Below are 21,291 nucleotides of genomic sequence, written 5' to 3' on the forward strand. Positions count from 1 at the left end.
CCAATCTCTCTCTATCAAAAAATGAGGAGGGGCAATACTACCCACTCCAATGTCCACCAATGATGACAATAAACATCACGATTATTTATCAATGTTTATGTAACAAACTTGATCATAACGTCCATAGACGAAAGTCATGCATTACATACCAAACCTTTTCCTGGACCCATTACAAACTAGTTGAAGAAGCCATTATGTGGCTATCAATATGTAAGTATTTCGGTTAAAGTCATGTGTCCATTTCAGTGAAATTACTGATCTATTTTAGTAAAAGCCAATGTAGCTAGATCTATATAGTATTTCTACATAACAAAAAGCATTGATGTTCCAACTGTGACTGATGACATGTTCTGTTTGTATCAAATGTTGCAGTCTCTTTATGCATGTTTGTATGTTTTGCACACTTCACCAGTGCAAAAACCTGATTGGTTGATTCTCCATATCTATAGATACTTTGGATGGACTGAATTTATGTCTAAAAATACTTTTTTTACTTTCCATAAAAACATTGACAGGCATAAAAATGTCATCCCTAATTACCATATTACAGAGGCTGCATTACAGATGATCCAGATAACTCAATATATGGGGGAGGGGTCAAATCTGTCGAAACATTATTTAATATTCAGGTCAGGTGGGGTAGGGTGTTAATGGTGAGGTGTGCAGTAAAATGCTCCTAGTGGAATTAATAATATGTAAATGCTATTTCAGTTCAATAAAAATAAATCATCGACCCTTTTTTTTAAATGATTAGCTAAATGTCACACAAATGTCACACAAATGTCACACAATTGTCACACAAATGTCACACAATTGTCACACAAATGTCACACAATTGTCACACAAATGTCACACAAATGTTGAATAGGTTGACGTTTTAATAGTCAACAATCTCGTCTTGATAGTAGATTTGTTTTTTATTAATAGGCGTTAAAAAGACTGATTCAGTACATGTACCAGTATTAGATGCGCTAATGGGTCACTTTTGAAAGTTCAGAAATTCAAATGAAATAATTAACAAGATAACTTGATCTGTGTTATATTTTATTTTCCACAAAACTGAAATAAATACACAGGGTTTAAGATTAAAGGCATAGTTTACTATGTGTATTGAGGATTTGTACTGATATGTTGGATTCAGAGGTTTGGGGTCCAACACAACTTGGTCCCTCTCAGCAGTATACCCTGGTATATACACAGACTTATCTAATTCTGTGGTATATATAGCCATACAATTAAACGATGACAAGTACAACAATTGATGACACACATAGTGTAACACATAGTGTAACACATAGTGTAACACATAGTGTGTTAGTGTAACACATAGTGTAACACACATAGTGTAACACATAGTGTAACACACAGTGTAACACATAGTGTAACACACATAGTGTAACACACATAGTGTAACACATCTTGTTCGAGACAAAAGACACGAACTAATGACAATGAGGAGAATTTGGCTCAAATTACCATAAAAGTTTGATATGATGACTGATGTCATTACAGTGTATCATACCCCCGGTACATCTTTGTAACACTATTATTAATCTAAACTGATGAACATACATAACATGCCTCAAACAACTAATACAATCACTAAAAACATATTTTTTCAAACTTACTCTGTTTTACTCTAGTTTTTTGATAGCCCCGCCTTCCAATGCCACGTGACTAAAATCTCGCCGACCTACGTCATAACGTTGGGAAATACCTTCGGTAATGCGAGATCTCGTCAAGTCATGTGACATTTCTCATGGCCTAATTTCCATAAAAAACATGGGTTGGTATAGAAAACGTTGGAAAATACTTTTTGTAATGATCTTTGAAACATGTTATTGATACCACCTAGTGCATAAAGAATAGATCTTTCGATCCATGTGCGACATGTGTGTGAAAGTGACGATTTGTTTCTAAAATATCAGTTTGAAGTGCCCTCCGGGCGCGGGTCACATATTTCCCGCATATTATAGAGGGCCGGAGTTCTGATGTTAATCGACGACAGACCGATATGAAAAAAGTCGATAAAATGTCAGAATAATTCGGACTACCATACACATATATGGTATTAAATCATCTGCGAAACAAAACTTGTGATATCTGGTTTTCAGGTTTTCACATTGAGGACTAACAATTTTTGTTACAGCTAGGTGGCATCTGCAACAAATATTTTGTTCTTAGACAAAAGTTAAATATCAAGTTAATTGTCATTCTAAGAGTGTTATAAAAACAAAGATTCATTCACAAAATTAATTGGATGTTATAAATCATATTTTAACATTTTAACATATATGCTACACCTAGATATTACTTCAGCTTTCTGATTTGAAAGTAAATTCCAGTTCTCCTTGTTTTGGTTTAAAATTTAATGTCACATGTATTGCACGTTGTGTTACAGAGTTATCTCCCCTCTCTATGTTCCCTGAGGTCAGTGGGTGTTTTAGAAGATGGACACCCTGTCGGGTGTAGAAGTCCCACTTAACTTCCTTTCCTACATGTGGTGTTTCTCTTGGTCCAGTACTTACACCACAATTCCCGCCAAAGTCAAAGTCTGCCCACAGCACAACAGCATTGCAGGGTCCCTCACTGAATATAAACAGAATGTCTTTCATTATCAGTTTAACAACTTTAGCTTGCTGAAACTTGCTGTATCGTTTTCAATCAATTTTGATACCAAAGGATTCATACAAAACTCTTTAAAACAATAACAGACTGACTTGTTTTTCCGTAATTTCTTTCTTCAAGGGTCCGATGGAATTTTAAGAGAAATAATTTTGAATCAATTAAGTAATTTGTAAAGAGTTCAAAACACGTTATACAGACAGTTACTGAAGGCAAATACAAGTGAAGAAAATCATCAAGGTTTAACAGCAGGCCACAGTGAGCACCCAGGTTTTCAGAACTATATCTTCTATAATTCTTTTCAATGAGCAGCCAGACAAGGGAGGTAATATCACTTCTCCTCTCACATTAGTCCAATGACCAAGCAAGCAGAACAAAGAAAACCTGTCTGGGCTATAATCACAGGAAAGCTGTCTGGGGTTTAGTTATCCACTTTAAGACCTTCTCTCCTTTTATTTAAATGCAGCTGAAGAGTTGTACTGTATGTAGTGAGTTTGGTATCTGAAGTGCTCTTCAGCTGGAACACATGTCATACAAACCTTTTTATATTGAGTGTTTTTGTCATAGTCACTGCTGTTTTGTCCCATGAAGAAGTATACTGGAAGTTGTAAATGTCAACTATACCACTTCGAGCAGTACAGGGGTACTCCCAAAGGGGCTGTGGTTCTACATTCTCATCGGCAACGTTTGAAGACCGCTGTCAATAAAATCAATAATAAAATCAATGTTATCTCCAACCTTGTTCCTAGAATTAATTACAGTACCGTACAGAAATAGTATTCTTTTCAAACAGTATTGTCGTTAGGATAAAATTTTACTACAAGGTAATTTTTACTGATGAAAATATGATACAGTAGATTTCTCTTAATATCACTTCCCATTTGTCAGAGAAAAACATGATATTAACAGAAACATGACATAAACAGAATACATATTTTCTGATGGTTTTCAGCCCTCAAAACCGGAAGTGAACTTAGTCAAATGCCTAAGTGATGTGGCTCTACGAAGAAGATTGATATTTTGTAACTAACCTTGTTCTTTACCCTAGTTGAAATATAGATATAAGTAAATAAGTATAGAAATAAATATATTATTTGTATTTCGTTTCAGTATGCAGTTACATTTCATATAGTTAGAAGCAAAATGACGATCAGTACGATTGTAATTATGTTTGTTTACTGCAGTAGTGATGTAGGCATACAAGTGTTTGGCTGGTATTCTGCATCAAATTCAATTGTAAACATGAGACTTGGTAAATATTTACCTATATCTTGATATATATACTGTTCTTTCGCTAGTAACATCTTTTAATAGGTTAATTTTCTTAGAGACAGTACACATGTTATACATCACACTTGGCATTAGAAAAGTTTACAGATGTTAGACTGTCCTAGCTCCCCCAACCACAGGTGAATATCATGTTAACAAGTATGTAAGTCAAACTATTGTTTAACAGTCAGCCAGGTGTAACCTATTGTTTGACAGTCAGCCAGGTGTAAAAATACCCTGTTAGGCCAAGGCATTGTTTACATAATGCGTCCAGGGTGTGACAGAAGGTCCCCAGGGCATTTATCATGGATCATTACCACCATTTACCTGTATTTTTTTTGTGACAGTGGCCAAAATAAAGTGATATTAAGAGAAATCGACATAAAATCAGGTGATAATAACAGAATTGAATTGCATAGATTATATAGCAGGAAAAACGGTGCAAAAATACATGATAATAACCGAAAAGTGACATTAACAGACGTGATATTAGGTGAAATGTACTGTACTCGGATACATATCATACATGTAGTGTTGAAAAGAGAAAGGGAAGGGAGTAGAAATACGCTTGTCCACTTGTACAAAAAATGAGGAGGGGATGGGGCATAGTAAGGTGCTTCTGTGGATTTGTACAGTCAACGACCGTGCATTATTTTTGTCAAACCAAAAAACTATACTAAAATGGAAAACTACAAGAACATTTTCATTTATTTGCAAACTCACATAATTTTCTCTGCCGTAAAAAAATGAAGGTTGAGGAACCTTAAATGCTTTCATTGTTCACACGAATAAATAATGACAATAAAGATGATATGCGAAAGGTTTGACTATTTGTTTAGCTAGTGCTGACCAAGGAGCCTCTGTTGATGGTCTGAAAATGTCTACTACTGACCATACATGCAATTTTACAAAATTGACCATTTGTGATTTGGATACATTTTTGACAAAGAATTGTCTGCTGAAGTTTTGTTATTTGTCTGGATAACTTACATCTATCAAATCATCAAATACTTGAAGATTGAATCCCTCACAAACTCCAACTGGGGCCCGTATCTTCCAGAGGTCCGTAAACTCGACGGCCATTGCTTTTATCATCATTCCAGCAGGGAATATCTTTGCCTCATCAGCCAACACACTAGATAGCTGTTCTATAGAGTACCAATGAGAAATGTTGTGCCAAGGTAACACAGAGCTCTGAAAGTATGGCTCCCCTACCACAAGGTCAACCTGAAACAGTAACACAGGGTATTAAAGTATGGTTCTCCTACCAAAAGGTTAACCTGGAACAGTAACACAGGGTTATAAAGTATGGCTCCCCTACCCCAAGGTCAACCTGAAACAGTAACACTTGGTATTAAAGTACGGCTCCCCTACCACAAGGTCAAACTGGAACAGTAACACAGGGTTTTAAAGTATGGCTCCCCTACCACAAGGGCAATCTGAAACAGTAACACAGGGTTATAAAGTATGGCTCCCCTACCCCAAGGTCAAACTGAAACAGTAACACATGGTTATAAAGTATGGCTCCCCTACCACAAGGTCAACCTGAAACAGTAACACAGGGGTTTAAAGTATGGCTCTCCTACCAAAAGGTTAACCTGGAACAGTAACACAGGGTTATAAAGTATGGCGCCCCTACCACAAGGTCAACCTGGAACAGTAACACATGTTTATAAAGTATGGCTCCCCTACCACAAGGTCAACCTGGAACAGTAACACAGGGTTATAAAGTATGGCTCCCCCACCACAAGGTCAACCTGGAACAGTAACACAGGGTTATAAAGGATGGCTCCCCTACCACAAGGTCAACCTGGAACAGTAACACATGTTTATAAAGTATGGCTCCCCTACCACAAGGTCAACCTGGAACAGTAACACATGTTTATAAAGTATGGCTCCCCTACCACAAGGTCAAACTGAAACAGTAACACTTGGTATTAAAGTATGGCCCCCCTACCACAAGGTCAAACTGGAACAGTAACACAGGGTTATAAAGTATGGCTCCCCCACCACAAGGTCAACCTGGAACAGTAACACAGGGTTATAAAGTATGGCGCCCCTACCACAAGGTCAACCTGGAACAGTAACACATGTTTATAAAGTATGGCTCCCCTACCACAAGGTCAAACTGGAACAGTAACACAGGGTTATAAAGTATGGCTCCCCTACGACAAGGTCAACCTGGAACAGTAACACAGGGTTATAAAGGATGGCTCCCCTACCACAAGGTCAACCTGGAACAGTAACACATGTTTATAAAGTATGGCTCCCCTACCACAAGGTCAAACTGGAACAGTAACACAGGGTTATAAAGTATGGCTCCCCTACCCCAAGGTCAACCTGAAACAGTAACACAGGGTATTAAAGTATGGTTCTCCTACCAAAAGGTTAACCTGGAACAGTAACACAGGGTTATAAAGTATGGCGCCCCTACCACAAGGTCAACCTGGAACAGTAACACAGGGTTATAAAGTATGGCTCCCCTACCCCAAGGTCAACCTGAAACAGTAACACTTGGTATTAAAGTACGGCTCCCCTACCACAAGGTCAAACTGGAACAGTAACACAGGGTTATAAAGTATGGCTCCCCTACCACAAGGTCAAACTGAAACAGTAACACTTGGTATTAAAGTATGGCTCCCCTACCACAGGGTCAACCTGGAACATTAATACATGTTATTAAAGTATGGCTCTCCTACTACAAGGTCAACCCAGTGCTTTTGATAACTTCACAGTATACGACATATCCGTCGTATTTAGTGCAGTACCTTACGGTCTCCAAAGTCTGTAGGTGTGAGAGTCTCTGGGTCCTTGGTTAGCACAGTGATCACCCCTTCCAGACCATTCTTCCTGATAAAGGACTGCATTACCTTTCTTGTACTGGGGTTTGTCTCCACTGAAAACACCTACAGGAGAAGACAAGGTCATTTACAACACTCAACATCTACAGTGAGGGTCAAAAGTCATTAACATTAGTCAACACACAGGGAGGTCAGAAAATATAATAGTGAACACCTATCTGGAAGGAAAATTGGACAGTCTTATCAACAACCAGATTAAATATCTTGTTTATATCTTGTGTACAAGTTTGTAGCTAAAAATGCAGCTTTAGACCAAGTTACTCCAGAAAGGATAATACAACTCAGATATGAAGGATATGAAGTTATGAACATTTATTATAGGGATCAGATAAACAAGAACTTAGAACATGAAATGTATCCTCTATGAAGTATGGTATATAAGAATCAACATGATTCTTAAAATGAATATTAAAAACATAGATCAAGAATACCAACTAACTATTGTACATTCAACAGGTGTAACAAAATAATCATGACATATTAACACAAATGTTACAAAATAATTTTGGCCCTTGGGAATTATTTCTCAGCTTCTTCTGTATGGACTTGTAGAGTAGAGTAGGTCTGTCCATGTTAGTAAAAAGACTTATAAAATTATGAAACAGACCTTCCACGATCAACCGACTAGAACAGGGATGTTCTACGAAATAAGGGGATGGCACCACTGCCTAGAACAGGGATGTTCTAGTGTAGGAGAACAGGGATGTTCTATATCTAACAAGGTTGAGTGGTGCCATCTGTAACCAGTGTGGTTACCATAGAGGTCGATTGATAGTAGAGTATAATGTACTGATACACTAATTTAAAACTTGAATTCTATTACATGTTTTAGAATGTTATGTAAAGTAGATACTGGTTATTTATAGGAATATTGTTTTAAATAGATCTACAGGGTTGGACTGTATTATTCTAGAAATCAAACCAGAACAGAATATTTTTTAGATGGACTTGAGAACTTATTTTTCACTAGAGCCTGCTGGTCATTCTGCACCATTAATGTTAGCCCTACGTCTGTACCTGTTTACACCCAAGTCTGGCGGCCACCAGTGCCATGATGTTTCCATCCCCTAAACACAAGCAGGTTGTGTCACTGGTGACATTCTACAAAACAATTTTGAAACAAAGTTAATGGGGTAATATATGTTTGAATAAAAGTAAAATATACAAATGTACATTTTATAAATTTTATATCACAGACAGGGATCTGTACCCTAAATATAAAATACTATGCAGATGACTGATCAATCTGATGCAAAATCTATATTTACAGCATTAAACTTCATACGTTTTTGAAGCAATAACATGATGACTTAAAGATACAAAGGCTTTAAATCAAGGCAATGCTACCTATACATAGCTATAGGTATCGGTGTAGCTATAGGTATCGGTGTAGCTATAGGTACCTACTTGTTGGAGGACTTTCTGGTATATCTGTCTCCTGATTGGATCATTCATCATTCCAATTCGACTCCTACTGAAACAGATGTGAGCCCCACAGCTGCATACAGGTCCTCCCTCTTTATGACAATCTTCTTTTTCACTATATTAATAGAATATCGTACAAATTATTCAAACCATTGTGTTTAAAAATCCTTCAAGTATTCATCAAAGTGGACATGGTAACCAGGTGATGCTTGTTTAACCTCTGAATTAATACGTGTTTCTCTCAAGTGCCAGTTTCAATAACAGTTTTTCAAGAAGAATTAAAATTGTCCTGTGTATTTTAACAAGAGGCCCAGAGGGCCTGTATCGCTCACCTGGATAATAAAGCAACCATGGGAAATTATTCTTATTACATAAAATCCCTCTAATGGAGAAAAAGAAAGGTTTCAAAGATTGAAACCTCAAATTTCCCTAATGGGCCCCGAAACTCTCAGCACCCAGAGGGTCCTCACCCTTTGTTTATACAAAATGTAGTCCCCTTTGCCCAAGGATACTCCAGGCTAAATTGGGATAAAATCCCTTAATTCCTATGGTAGAAGAAGGATTTCAAAGCTTTTTACCTCTATTTCCCCTATTGGACCCTGCAACTCTGCCCAGGGTGAGTCCAAACCAACCACTTATACAAAACTGAGTCCCCTTGGCCCAAGCATACTCCAAACAAAATTAGGACGAAATCCCTTAATTCCTATTGTAGAAGAAGGAATTCAAAGGTTTTTACCTCTATTTCCCCTATTGGGCCCAACCTCTCTGCCCCCAGGTGGGCAACACCTACCCTTTATACAAAATCAAGTCCACTTGGCGGAAGGATGCTCCATACCAAATTAGGATAAAATCCCTTTATCCCTATGGTAGAAGCAGGATTTTAAAGATTTACCTCTATTTCCCTTATTCGGCCCTGCCCCTAGGGGGGGCTACACCAACTGCTTATACTAGATTGAGTCCCCTTGGCCCAAGGATGCTCCAGACCAATTTGGGATGAATTCCCTTAATCCCTATGGTAGAAGAAGGATTTCAAAGATTTTTACCTCTATTTCCACTATTGAGCCCCAGGAGGTCCAAACCAACCAATTATACAAAATTGAGTCCCTTTGATCTAAGGATGCTCCAGACCAAATTAGGATAAAATCCCTTAATCACTTTGGTAGAAGAAGGATTTTAAAGGTTTTACCTCAATTTCCCATATTGGGCCCCCTCCTCTGCCCCAAAGGGGGGGGGGGGGGGGGGGGCACACTCACCGTTTATACAACATTGAGTCTCTTTGGCCCAAGGATGCTCCAGATCAAATTAGGATAAAATCCCTTAATTCCTAGGGTAGAAAAAGGATTTAAAAGGTTTTATCTCAATTTCCCCTATTGGGCCCCACTCCTCTGCTCTTAGTGAGTCCACACCCACTGTTTATACAACATTGAGTCCCCTTGGCCTAAGGATGCTCCAGACCAAATTCAGTCAAAATCTACTGGGCCGTTCAGGACAAGTAGCGTTTTAAAGGAAAAGTTAATGGACGGAGGACTGACGCTGCGCCATGGCTAAGCTCACTTGCCCTTTGGGCAGGCGAGCTAAAAACAGGTAACTCACCTTGATCCTTTGGCAACTTCAAACCAGAGACTGTACTCGTCATGGTAACTTATGACCTTGACCTCTTCCCCTTTGTTGACCTCTAGAGGAATGCTGGGATAGTAAATTGCCTGCATCCAATGATCTCTCCACTAAAAAAATAAATTATAGAAATACCTTGTACACTAAAAATTTAAAAAATATGGGGGGGTGGGGACCTAACAGCATCAATACTATAAACAAGAAATGCTGAATCAAGAGGTCTCAGAAAAAGCCAATTTCTGTGTGCAAAGTCCCCTTTATGGCCCTAAGAACATAAATCAAGTACATATATTTAATGAACTACAACTTACAACAGTAACCTTTACAGCACTGAAGAAAATGGTCTAAAATAGTACTCTCTAATGGTCTAACTATTGATGTAATACAATAAAACCTGGTATCAATGTCTTTGAAGATTTTCTTACTGTCGAGTCCATGTAGTGGCAGCATGTATCATTACACATTAAACTTATATTATAAACGTTAGCTGAACTTCATGGTATCACCTATATATTCAAGTCATCAGAATGTAACTTTTGAAAAAAATATAAGTACATTTACCCCAGTCCTACACTGAATGAATATGAAGCTAAACATAAAGTTTTGATCAAAAATATAACTTAACACAATGTCTAACAAAATTCACTGTCAGTGAAGCAGAAAATATAGGTCACGGCGACCTACATTTGTTATATTGGTGTATTACTTGTCAAGATGTGTCCACATAGGAATTTTGATTGACTGTTGCAGATGTTGTACTTACAGAAGAATGGATGGACTGACAGAAAGGGCAAACATTTATTATCCCCTCAATTTAGTTCAATGGTTATAAATATATGTGCTCAATGTCCTGTAACATCTTCCTAACAAGAGGTAAGAATGCATTCCTTATATCAATACTACAAACGCTCATACCTGTAATTCTTCAATCTTGGGATGCGCCCAGCTAGGTGCACAGCTAAGGATTATCTCCCCCTGGGTGTCCATCTCGAGGTCCCACCACATAAACACACCATCGACCTGTCCACTTGTCTGAGACTTGATCACATTCTGGGACTGATTTTCAAAAGGTAGAGGTGTCTTGCCACTGAAGTCAAACCTGTAGTAACACAATTACAGGATGAACATTTCATGCCTAAAGAACTTCAGTTTGGTTTATTCTTCAGACAAAAACTCCTATTATGACTATGGTACATTCCTAATCTTGATAATTCTTGTCCGTTTAAATATACACAAAGGTCCCATAAAATCTTTCATCATATTGACATTGGCAAATTATGTTTATACACCACAGTCTAAAAACATGTCTTCTGAACAAAAGTGCTTAAAGGGGCTGGTCGGGGAAAAATGTCATATTTGCTAAAATGGCATACACATGTTTAAAATACTTTCTTAAGAAATCTACCGATACAAATTTTGCTGAAATTCACTCCCTAAGAGTAAAAATAATAATTATATTAAAGAAATCCGAAATCGTCACCTGACAGTCTAAAACTCTCAATTGACCCAGATCAGTGATGTAATTTTACCGCACACGCGTCATCAACAAGGCCAAATGTAAACATCGCGGCGAAAGAAAAAGATGCATGCAAAAGTCATGACAGGCTCGATGTATCAATACCGTTATATATAACAACAACAACATATAGGTAGGAATACTACACTTGCATCATACATGACCTTTGAAAACAATTATTTACATATAGTATTGCTGTCTTGTCCGCTAGTTGAGTCCGACATGGCACATGACGGTGTGCTTTTGTTGTTATCTTCACTGCCTCACTTTCGAAAAAACCATGTGACATATATAAATAGATCTGCGCTAAATTTACTCTGGGCTTCCCCAAGATTACAGTGGTCAAAACTGGACATTGCAAGCAGAACTCGACCATCATATTGCCGTGGTATAACTTTTGGAAGGCCAGAGAACGCATTTAGACCCATTTATTTTGTAATTTTTTCCCCGACCAGCTCCTTTAAAATAAATATACATCATGTAGATATAACCTTTTACTCAACAGACCTGAATACTCTGATTGGATCCGAGACGGTCTCAAATTGGTCTCGTGGGATCTGGTCCATTTGAAGGTCATGTAAAGATGGAGCTCCTCCACATTTCGTCAGTTCATCTGGAGGGGCGATGTCATCACATCCTTGGATTCTGATTGGCTGAATGTCCCGCCATCTGCGGACCATATCTGATCTAACAGGCTGTACATACATGTTAGCTACAGACGGCACCACGATACAGTCATTCTGTAATGTAAACAGACAGTATAATCTCATGATATACACATCAGTTATGTGGTCCTGAGTAATATATAGCAGTTCTGGTCAGCCTTGATGTCTAGAGCAATATATAGTAGCCCCAGAGGTCCAGAGAAATATATAGCAGCCCTCTTTAGCTGTGAGGTCAAGAGTAATATTCAGTAGACCTGATAGACCATAAGGTCAAGATTAATACATAGTAGCCCTTGAAGTCTACAGCAACCCTGACCCTCTTTGATGTCTATAGCATTTGACAGTATTTGAACCCCAGTATGCTGGTAGGTATGGTTCGACTCCGAACATCAATAGAAACTACATTTTAAGAGTTGTAGAGTTCTCTCCCCATGCGTCTGGAATTTCCGTGTCAGCCATACCTTAAGAGTTCCCTCCCCATGTGTCCTGTCTTTCTCTGTCAGCCATTCCTTAAGAGTTCCCTCCCCATGTGTCCTGTCTTTCTCTGTCAGTCATACCTTTAAGAGTTCTCTCCCCATGTGTCTCATCTTCCATGTCAGTCATATTTAAAGAGTTCTTTCCCCTTGTGTCTTGTCTTTACTGTAAGTCATACCTGTAGGAGTTCTCTGTGGGCGTGTGTGAATGTACCTATTCCTCCCTCTCCGATCAGTTCAGTATCAAACACCTCGGTGATCAAGATGTTTGCACGTGAATCCATATCTCCATCTGTGATAAAGGTAGATATAGTACTAATACTTTTCTCATTGTAAAATCATAGTTGTATAATAATTCAATTGTTGTCGTCATGTGATCAAATGTAACAATCCCATCGGCGAGTTAACAGCACTTTGAAATTTGTTTAATCTGGAGGAACCATAACAAGTATAAATCTTGGTATGTTTTCTTTCAATAGCCATACATTTAATGTTGGTTCTAATACCCTGGTAAATATGTTTATAGCAACTGTGTTTTCAGTTTTAACTGCAGACTTCAACATGCTATCACTTTGAAAAAGCCAGACATATTGAGTCACAGACTGCCATTCTTTCATTTAAACCAATGAATATTCTGTTATATTACTGGAATGACCATTTTCAATAGATTTTTTGCATTTTTGAATCAATTTTCAATTCATAATAAGTGGATTTAGTAAAATGTTAAAAACTAAAATATATCTACTGTGGGGTTTCAATTAAATAAATGTAAATTAAGAATATTCAAGTTTGTATATTCTATAAAGATTGAGTGATAATATTTCAAGTTTGTATATTCTATAAAGATTGAGTGATAACATTTCAAGTTTGTATGGATTAACCTTAGGTACTGTTTTAGCACTATTTTAAGACCTACTGTGTGTAAAAAATAGTTTGGAATGTTAATCCTCATTTCAGATTGAAAATGGTACCACTAAAGTATAAATAACAATATTATGTCAGTCTGTCATCTAACAAAATAAGACCCTATACTGTTCCATAAATCTTGTATCACTGACTACAGGGTGTACAGCATACTGACCTTTTCCCACCACGATCTCGGTAGATCGTTTCGGTATCAACTTTATCTTATCAGCAAAGCCATTTTGTTGGATCCCCTTCCTGGCACATTCTGCCATAGGAGAGAAGGCCTGTTGAACAACAACATTTATCAAAATGTATTGTTATGTATGAGGTAAACATATAAGTGAGAAAATCTTACTCGTATTTTAATGTTTGGTCTCATTTGAGGCCTCTCTGTTTTAGTTTTGATGTGCTTAAAAGCACAATTGAACCTGAGTTTTTTGAAACATTTAAAAAATCATTGGAATAACAATTAAAACATTTCTGTTGTGATTTTCAGTAAGTCGCTGTTTTTACTGGCAAGGGCTGAACCATAGCAACTTTGAGTATCTATCAACAGAGTGATGGACAACCTTTACGACAGGCTGCCACCCCCTGAAAGCATGTATGTTATCAGTGAAGGATTTTTTTTGTCAGATATGCAACAATATTGTTGAGCCTTGTAAGAATAGAACGTAACTAGGCTCTTTGTTGATGTTTTGCCTTCCTCCATCAGTCACAGATCCTATCTTAGCCACGCCTCATTGAGTCTCTGACCTACTCACCTCACATGCAGTAACCTGGTCAGCTCCTAAGGTGGCGGCCATCATGGACAAAAGTCCTGTTCCTGTGCCAATATCAAGGACATGAACCCTCTCTCCTCGTCCACGCAGGATCCCTACAGCCCGACGCAATGCAGCATAGTACTTTTGATTCTGAGACATACAGACCAGACATCAGTCAATAAGTGTATAGATACTGTACATGTATCAAATAAGACTTACTGCACAAAATAGGGGTACATTTATACTTTTCATGCATGATTGAAGATCATTACATAAGGGACTTAGTAACAGCAACATTAAATTCTTAAACATATATTGATAAATATTAAATATTGACAAAGCTACAGATGGAAACGACACAACCCTGTGTATATGAACTTACAAACAATGTATGGTATACCTGCCCAATTGCTAAACTACACTTATGCTGCTGATGGTTTGGAGATTTTAATATCATTACCAAGATGAAACTATACCTCACAGACCTTGATTCATCAACCCATAACAACACTATTGTATGCACAATACATTTGAACAGAAGAACAACATTACCCATAAAAGAAGTTTCAGCAGATGTGAGCCTCACAGACTAATGACTATAAACGTTGAGAATGTATCCAACACTTTGTAGTATGGACGTCACACAACATATTGTTGCCAGCCTCAGAACACAACTACCACAGACTGTACTGTACCAACCCTCTATACAACTTGATCTTCTTATCACTGATGACACAGGATTACCCTACAGAACTCACTGATGCATTAGGACCTTTTCTTCTTTGGGGCTTATCCTAATCGAACATTTTAGAACTTCTCACATGCTTATTGACTTATACCCTATTTACAACAGTTCTGACAATTTAATAATGTTTAATATTCTTTCTATTACAATGTCCATTCCATAAGAGACAGAACAATAACCTTAGAGTTTTGCTTGTTTGAGCCCTTTTTATACATTTAGTTTTATGTTTACTATCCCTTATTTCTGTTCCTTTAATCATCTCTTGCATTGTAAATACTTTAATACCACAACTCTTACATTCACATTTACTATGATACTTTTATATAATCTATAATCATACTGAAATTATTTAGCACTTATTCTATTATGCACCAATCAAAAATGGCTAAACCTTTTAACCCTTTTAGGCTGTAACTCTTAGCAACTTGATGACATCACAGTTCATCATGTAACTGTGCTCTGAAGATGGCCTCCCTTTGGCCGAAACATGTCAGCACGTCGGATGTAAATCAAACATTACATTTTGTACCGGATTCAGTGGTGTTGTTGCTCATCATTTCTACTTTCATATATTGATACAATGGGGTGACATCTCAACTCCAAATCAATTATTCAGTAATTATTCATGTCATGGATTCATTTGAGTTTCCAATATTTTCCATTCTATGCAGAAAATATACCTTTACCAACCAATTCCAAACAGTATTCTCATATGAAAAGTGGCTGAAAATTACTGCAATCTGCAGGGAATCAGTCCAATTTGGTTTAATTTTTTATACTACATTACCTGAACAAAACATTATCAATTGGATGTTATTTCAGGCAAATTTTGATCTAAAACTTTATATCTTTTTTGAATCAGGAAAATAGACTTTAATATTTTTTCCAGGACCTACCCTTTCTGTATCATGTAACATATCAGCATACGCCGACCTGAAAAAAGCAAACAAAAATAATTTTTATATTTGATGCAAAATTACAAAATGAACAATATTTACTGGCAAGGTACATAATCACAACATATGAATTATAATGTGTGCTGTAATGTTAGATAAGATATAAGTATGTGCAGCAGTTTCTAGGAAATATGGACTATTAATTCCCTACCCAAATCTTAATTTAAAATTACTGAAATTCCCCCTCCCAAACCCCAAATCCTTGAACTGTACATTTCTCTCAAAATGTTGGGCCCACATCTTGATATTATCTTTAATGTGTGACTGGCTATGTTTTACTTATAAAGCATTAAATGTTGTGATCAGATCTTTAAATAGTAATTTTCAAAATGTAAAAAGTGCCAACGTCACTTAGCATCACCATTTTACAATGTCGACTGGTTCCTTTCCTGAAAAGGTTTACTACTAATAATAATAATATACAACATTCATATAGCGCCCTATATAATTTGTTAAATTACTCTAAGGCGGTAAAAGCAAAAAAGGAATGTTTACTAATTGTATTCCAAAAATTTAGATTGTTTTTTTTAAATTATTGGTACATGCAGTTTTTAGCAGGTTTGGTCAACATGACCACATCAGAGTCTTTCAACGATACATTTTGTTGGTGCTACTTTTATTTAATGAAAAGTATAAAAAAAAAAAACCATTATAATGGCAGTCTAGATCATTTGTTGGCAAGAATGAGCAGATAGGAAGTGGAGCATTTAGAGCTCCCTTCACATAAAATTATCTACCTTTTTAATGTATTTGCCCTTTAACCTTACTACAACCCTGGTTCTATTAAACTCCATCACCACAAAGCAGGCCCCAGAAATCATTTGTATCAGGAATGAGAGAAATGTGCTTCCAACAGGGATCAATCAAATATTAAAGCGACACCAACTTCCCAGTCCACCATATACATGTGACCATGCAAGAAGGCATCCATAAATCATATACAGGTACAATATGAACCTGCCACATGAGCATACAAGGTAATAAGTTCAGCAATAATAATAAAGGCATACAGTATGTATGGCACATATTATGTGATATATAGTACACTCTAGTTCACGGGAAAGAAAAAACTCTTATCAAACACTGATATCAAGGATTTGTTTTATGTTTTTTATGAGTCGTGTATATATCTTTGTGTTTTTTACGAGTCGTGTATATATCTTTATGTTTTTTATGAGTCGTGTATATATCTATGTTTTTTATGAGTCGTGTATATATCTTTATGGTTTTTTTATGAGTCGTGTATATATCTTTATGTTTTTTATGAGTCATGTATATATCTTTATGTTTTTTATGAGTCGTGTATATATCTATGTTTTTTATTAGTCGTGTATATATCTTTATGTTTTTTTTATGAGTCGTGTATATATCTTTATGTTTTTTATGAGTCATGTATATATCTTCAAGGGAAATTTATTCAGCAAATGAAGTAGTAAGAGGAGGTATGGTGTCTTCTTAATTATATTGATTGTTCTGTTGAGCTTCCAACAAAAGGCCTTCCACAAGAGGTGTCATGGAATACAAGAACCGAATATAAGCAGTACATTTTGTATACATGTAACCTGTGTCAGTAGTTTCCTCACCAACTGGCTACACTAAATAATATAAACTTCCAAAAAGATAGACTAGATAGGAAGCCATAACTTAAACCAAATCAAACTCTCATTATTAATATGGAAAATACGGTGCTGGAAATTACCACATCAAACATTTTTTTTACTTTGCTGTTTATATAGACCACCAAACTCTCTAGTACAGTATTGGTCAAAATTTGACAACCTAATTGAAAATCTTGTGGATGCTAACTCTAATGTAATAATTACGGGTGACATAAATCAGGATATGCTACTTTTACCTAATAATTCACATCTTGCCAAAACCTTAACAAAGTTTCAATTAATTAATCTAATTAAATCTCCTACTAGGACAACTAATACTTCTTCTACCAGTATTGATGTGTTTTATATTAATAACATAGGTATAGTACAAAATACTGAAGTTCTCTCTCCACTCTGTAGTGACCACTGTCCAATAATTTTAAACTTGTCTTTTAAAGTATTAAAAGAAAAGTCATTTAAACATACATTATACAAAATTTGATGAAGCTAACTGGGATGAAATTAATTCAAATCTACTATCTGTTGATTGGGAAACAGTAATTGCTAACAATGATAATGTCGATGATTTTAACAGCATACTGATGGATAAAATATCAACCCAAGCTGAAATTCATATTCCTAAAAAAATTATAAGAATAAGACCTAATGATAAACCGTGGATGACACATTTGATTTGTACTAATCTTAGGAATAAAAAATCGTCTTCATAAAATTGCAGTTAATAGTAACAAAGAGAATGATTGGTATAAATTTAGACTAGCATGTAATAATTGTATAGATTTCATAAGAACAGCTAAAGTTAATTATTTAAAAGAACTTCAAAATTCCTTATCTGATAAATCAATTCCTCCTGGTAAATGGTGGCGTATAGCTAAATCTATAAGTAACCTTTCCAATAAAAGTAAATCCTCACCTCCTCTAAAAGTAGGTATTAATATTTTAATTCATCCACTTGATAAAGCTGAAGCTTTGAATAACTTTTTTTCGTCTATATATCTAATTCTGTCACAGATGATATCAATACTTTCAAACCATGAATTTGACTTACCTCCCCTTAGTCATCTTAAATTTGACAATATCATAATATAACTGATCAAGATGTTCAGGACCAGATAGAATTAATTAATGTTAATAAACCCCCAGGACCTGATAATATTGCACCTAAATTAATAAAAAAATCTATTACCCTCGCTGATATTACCTCTAAAAATTCTTTTCAAAAAAACTATTTCACAAGGTAGAATTCCACTAATATGGAAATCTGCTGATGTTAATGCACTGTACAAAGGTAAAGGCTCCATGGAAGACCCTAATAACTATAGACCAATAGATATTACTTCATGTTTTATTAAGATCTTAGATAAAATTGTATTTAAATATGTATTTAACCATGTAACTAAACATCACATAATTAGTAACCATCAATCTGGTTTCCAACCCAAGGACTCAACAGTCAATCAACTATTATCTATATATGATAAAATAATCAAAAACTTAGATCAAGGTAAAGATATTAGATTGGTTTTCTGTGATATTAGCAAAGCATTTGATAGAGTTTGGCATAAGGGATTATTGTATAAATCAAAAAAATATGGACTCTGTGGAAATCTTTTTAATTGGTTTGAAAATTATTTATCAGACAGAAAACAACGGGTGTTATTTGAAGGGTACAGCTCTAGCTATCAGTCCATCTATGCAGGTGTTCCACAAGATTCAGTTCTTGGTCCTTTTCTTTTTCTTCTTTTTATAAATTACATAACCCATGAGATAAGTACAAATATAAAGCTGTTTGCTGATGATACCTCACTTTTTTTAATTGTTGAAGACGACATGATCGCTCCTTGTATTGCACTGAATGAAGATCTAGATTCTGTTAACGAATGGGCAAACAAGTGGAAAATTAAATTCAATCCCAATAAAACCATAGAACTAACAGTGTCTAGAAGGAATAGAAAGCACCCCCTCTTTTCTTTAATAATAATTTTTTACCTGACAAAATAAGTCATAAACATTTAGGGTTACTTTTTAATTCCAAAGGTACATGGGGGGATCATATTCATGATATTTTTAATAAAGCTTGTATTAGACTAAACATATTGAGAATGCTTCAATATAAAATTGATAGAAAATCAATGGAAACATTATTTTATTCTAATATAAGACCTGTGCTTGAGTATGGTGATGTTATCTGGAATAACTGTACCATTGGAGAATCTAATATGCTTGAATCTGTTCAAATTGAAGCTATGAAAATTATATTGGGGTTAAGAAGTGGAACATCTCATCGTAAACTATACCTTGAGGTAAATATGGAAACTTTAAGTTTAAGACGTCATAAACATAAATTAATTCTAATGTATAAGATAATAAACTGCTTAACACCTGACTATCTTTATAATATTATTGTACCTTTTATTAATAATGCTAATAACCCATATGGATTGAGGAATACTAGATTCTTTAATGTACCTCAAGCTAGAACTCATATTTACAACACTAGTTTCTTTCCTGACACAATGAACTTATGGAACTAATTAGATTCTTCTATGACATCTGCTATTTCCCTTACTTCGTTCAAATACAAACTTAAAAACTATTTTAATAATCAAGTAGATAATATTTCCCAGATCTTTAAACAGTGCAATCCTAGGAATTTTAATATAATACTTTGTCAAATCAGGCATAAAGCAAGTGACTTGAACTTTGATAAATTTACTGATCACCTTATTCAAGATGGCAGTTGTTCTTGTGGAGCACTGCACGAAGATGCTGATCATTTTTTCTTTTTTTTTTCCTAATTATTCTGATTTCAGACAGGATTTTTATGAAATATATAATGTAGTAGGATTTATTAGTCTGAAATTGCTTACATCAGTAGATAATGAGCTATCACCAGAAACTAATAATTATATATTATCTAAAGTTGAGAAATTTATTGATTTAACTAATAGATTCACCAAACTCGAATTTGATTAGTATATTTTTATTTAATACTTCCCGTTATATCAATCTGCTCTGTGAATGTGTGTGGGTGTGTTTAGAAGTATGTATGTTGCCAGTGACGCAGTACTTGTACTTGTACCATGGTACATCGAACATGAACTAGTCATCTACGCCACTGGTAGAAGTGTTAGCCTTGTTATTAGTGTGTGTAGTTTATACATTCAGGCATATCATTAATTCAAACATATAAACATATTTTCCATATAAATGTCCATCTATTTCAATACGTAATTAATTATCGATAATTTTGTAAATGTATCTTATTATTCTTTGTAAATGTATATATGTTCAGTTGTACCGTTTCAGGAGAAGACTAATATAGGCACTGCCTGTTGTCTCATCCTTTTGTAAATACAATAAAATTTGTTGAAACCAAATCAAACTCTCATACAGCACGTCACATACAAATCTATCTGCAGTTGATCTGGCACGCTGGCTTTTTTTACCTTGCAATTTCTTGATGGAAGTCATAATCGTCATTCTGCAGGCGCCAGTCAGTTTTTCCTGTAACTGGATTGATAACAGACACAAACGTGCTCATTTTCTTATGATGACACCGAAAATCAGCCACGGATATCCTCCACAAACGTGTCAAAATTGATATCATTTGCCACCCAACGTGTTGCACATGGGCGGCGCGTCTAATTACCCAATACTACCCAATACCACCCAATACTACCCAATACCACCCAATACTACCCAATACTACCCAATACCACCCAATACTACCCCATACGACCCAGTTATGAACCAAATACTTCTTTATTACTGTGAAATATCACCTTTGTAGACGTTATTTACTTCCATCTGCCATATTTTATCGGGAAATATGCGATTTGGTGCCGAAAACATC

General features: G+C 35.8%; 1 protein-coding gene across 2 annotated transcripts; it reads right to left on the bottom strand.

The window, feature by feature from the left end:
• Positions 1-1,860: 1,860 nt before the first annotated feature.
• Positions 1,861-21,067, bottom strand: LOC110453648 (protein arginine N-methyltransferase 7-like). Of its 2 annotated transcripts, XM_021502689.1 has the most exons (15): positions 20,885-21,067; positions 15,757-15,793; positions 14,116-14,265; positions 13,530-13,638; positions 12,628-12,740; positions 11,818-12,050; positions 10,710-10,893; positions 9,774-9,904; positions 8,163-8,295; positions 7,773-7,856; positions 6,663-6,800; positions 4,885-5,121; positions 3,165-3,322; positions 2,529-2,589; positions 1,861-2,160 (listed from the first exon to the last, which is right to left on the bottom strand). In XM_021502689.1, the coding sequence occupies exons 1-15, from the start codon at positions 21,043-21,045 to the stop codon at positions 2,131-2,133; spliced, it is 1,959 nt and encodes a 652-aa protein (XP_021358364.1). In that variant the 5' UTR covers positions 21,046-21,067; the 3' UTR covers positions 1,861-2,130. The 2 variants fall into 2 exon arrangements, with proteins under 2 accessions (XP_021358364.1, XP_021358363.1); XM_021502688.1 differs by having other exon boundaries at positions 1,861-2,589.
• Positions 21,068-21,291: the final 224 nt, after the last annotated feature.

Source organism: Mizuhopecten yessoensis, unplaced genomic scaffold (genome assembly GCF_002113885.1).
Source record: "Mizuhopecten yessoensis strain PY_sf001 unplaced genomic scaffold, ASM211388v2 scaffold7473, whole genome shotgun sequence".
In the NCBI taxonomy this organism is placed as follows: domain Eukaryota; kingdom Metazoa; phylum Mollusca; class Bivalvia; order Pectinida; family Pectinidae; genus Mizuhopecten; species Mizuhopecten yessoensis.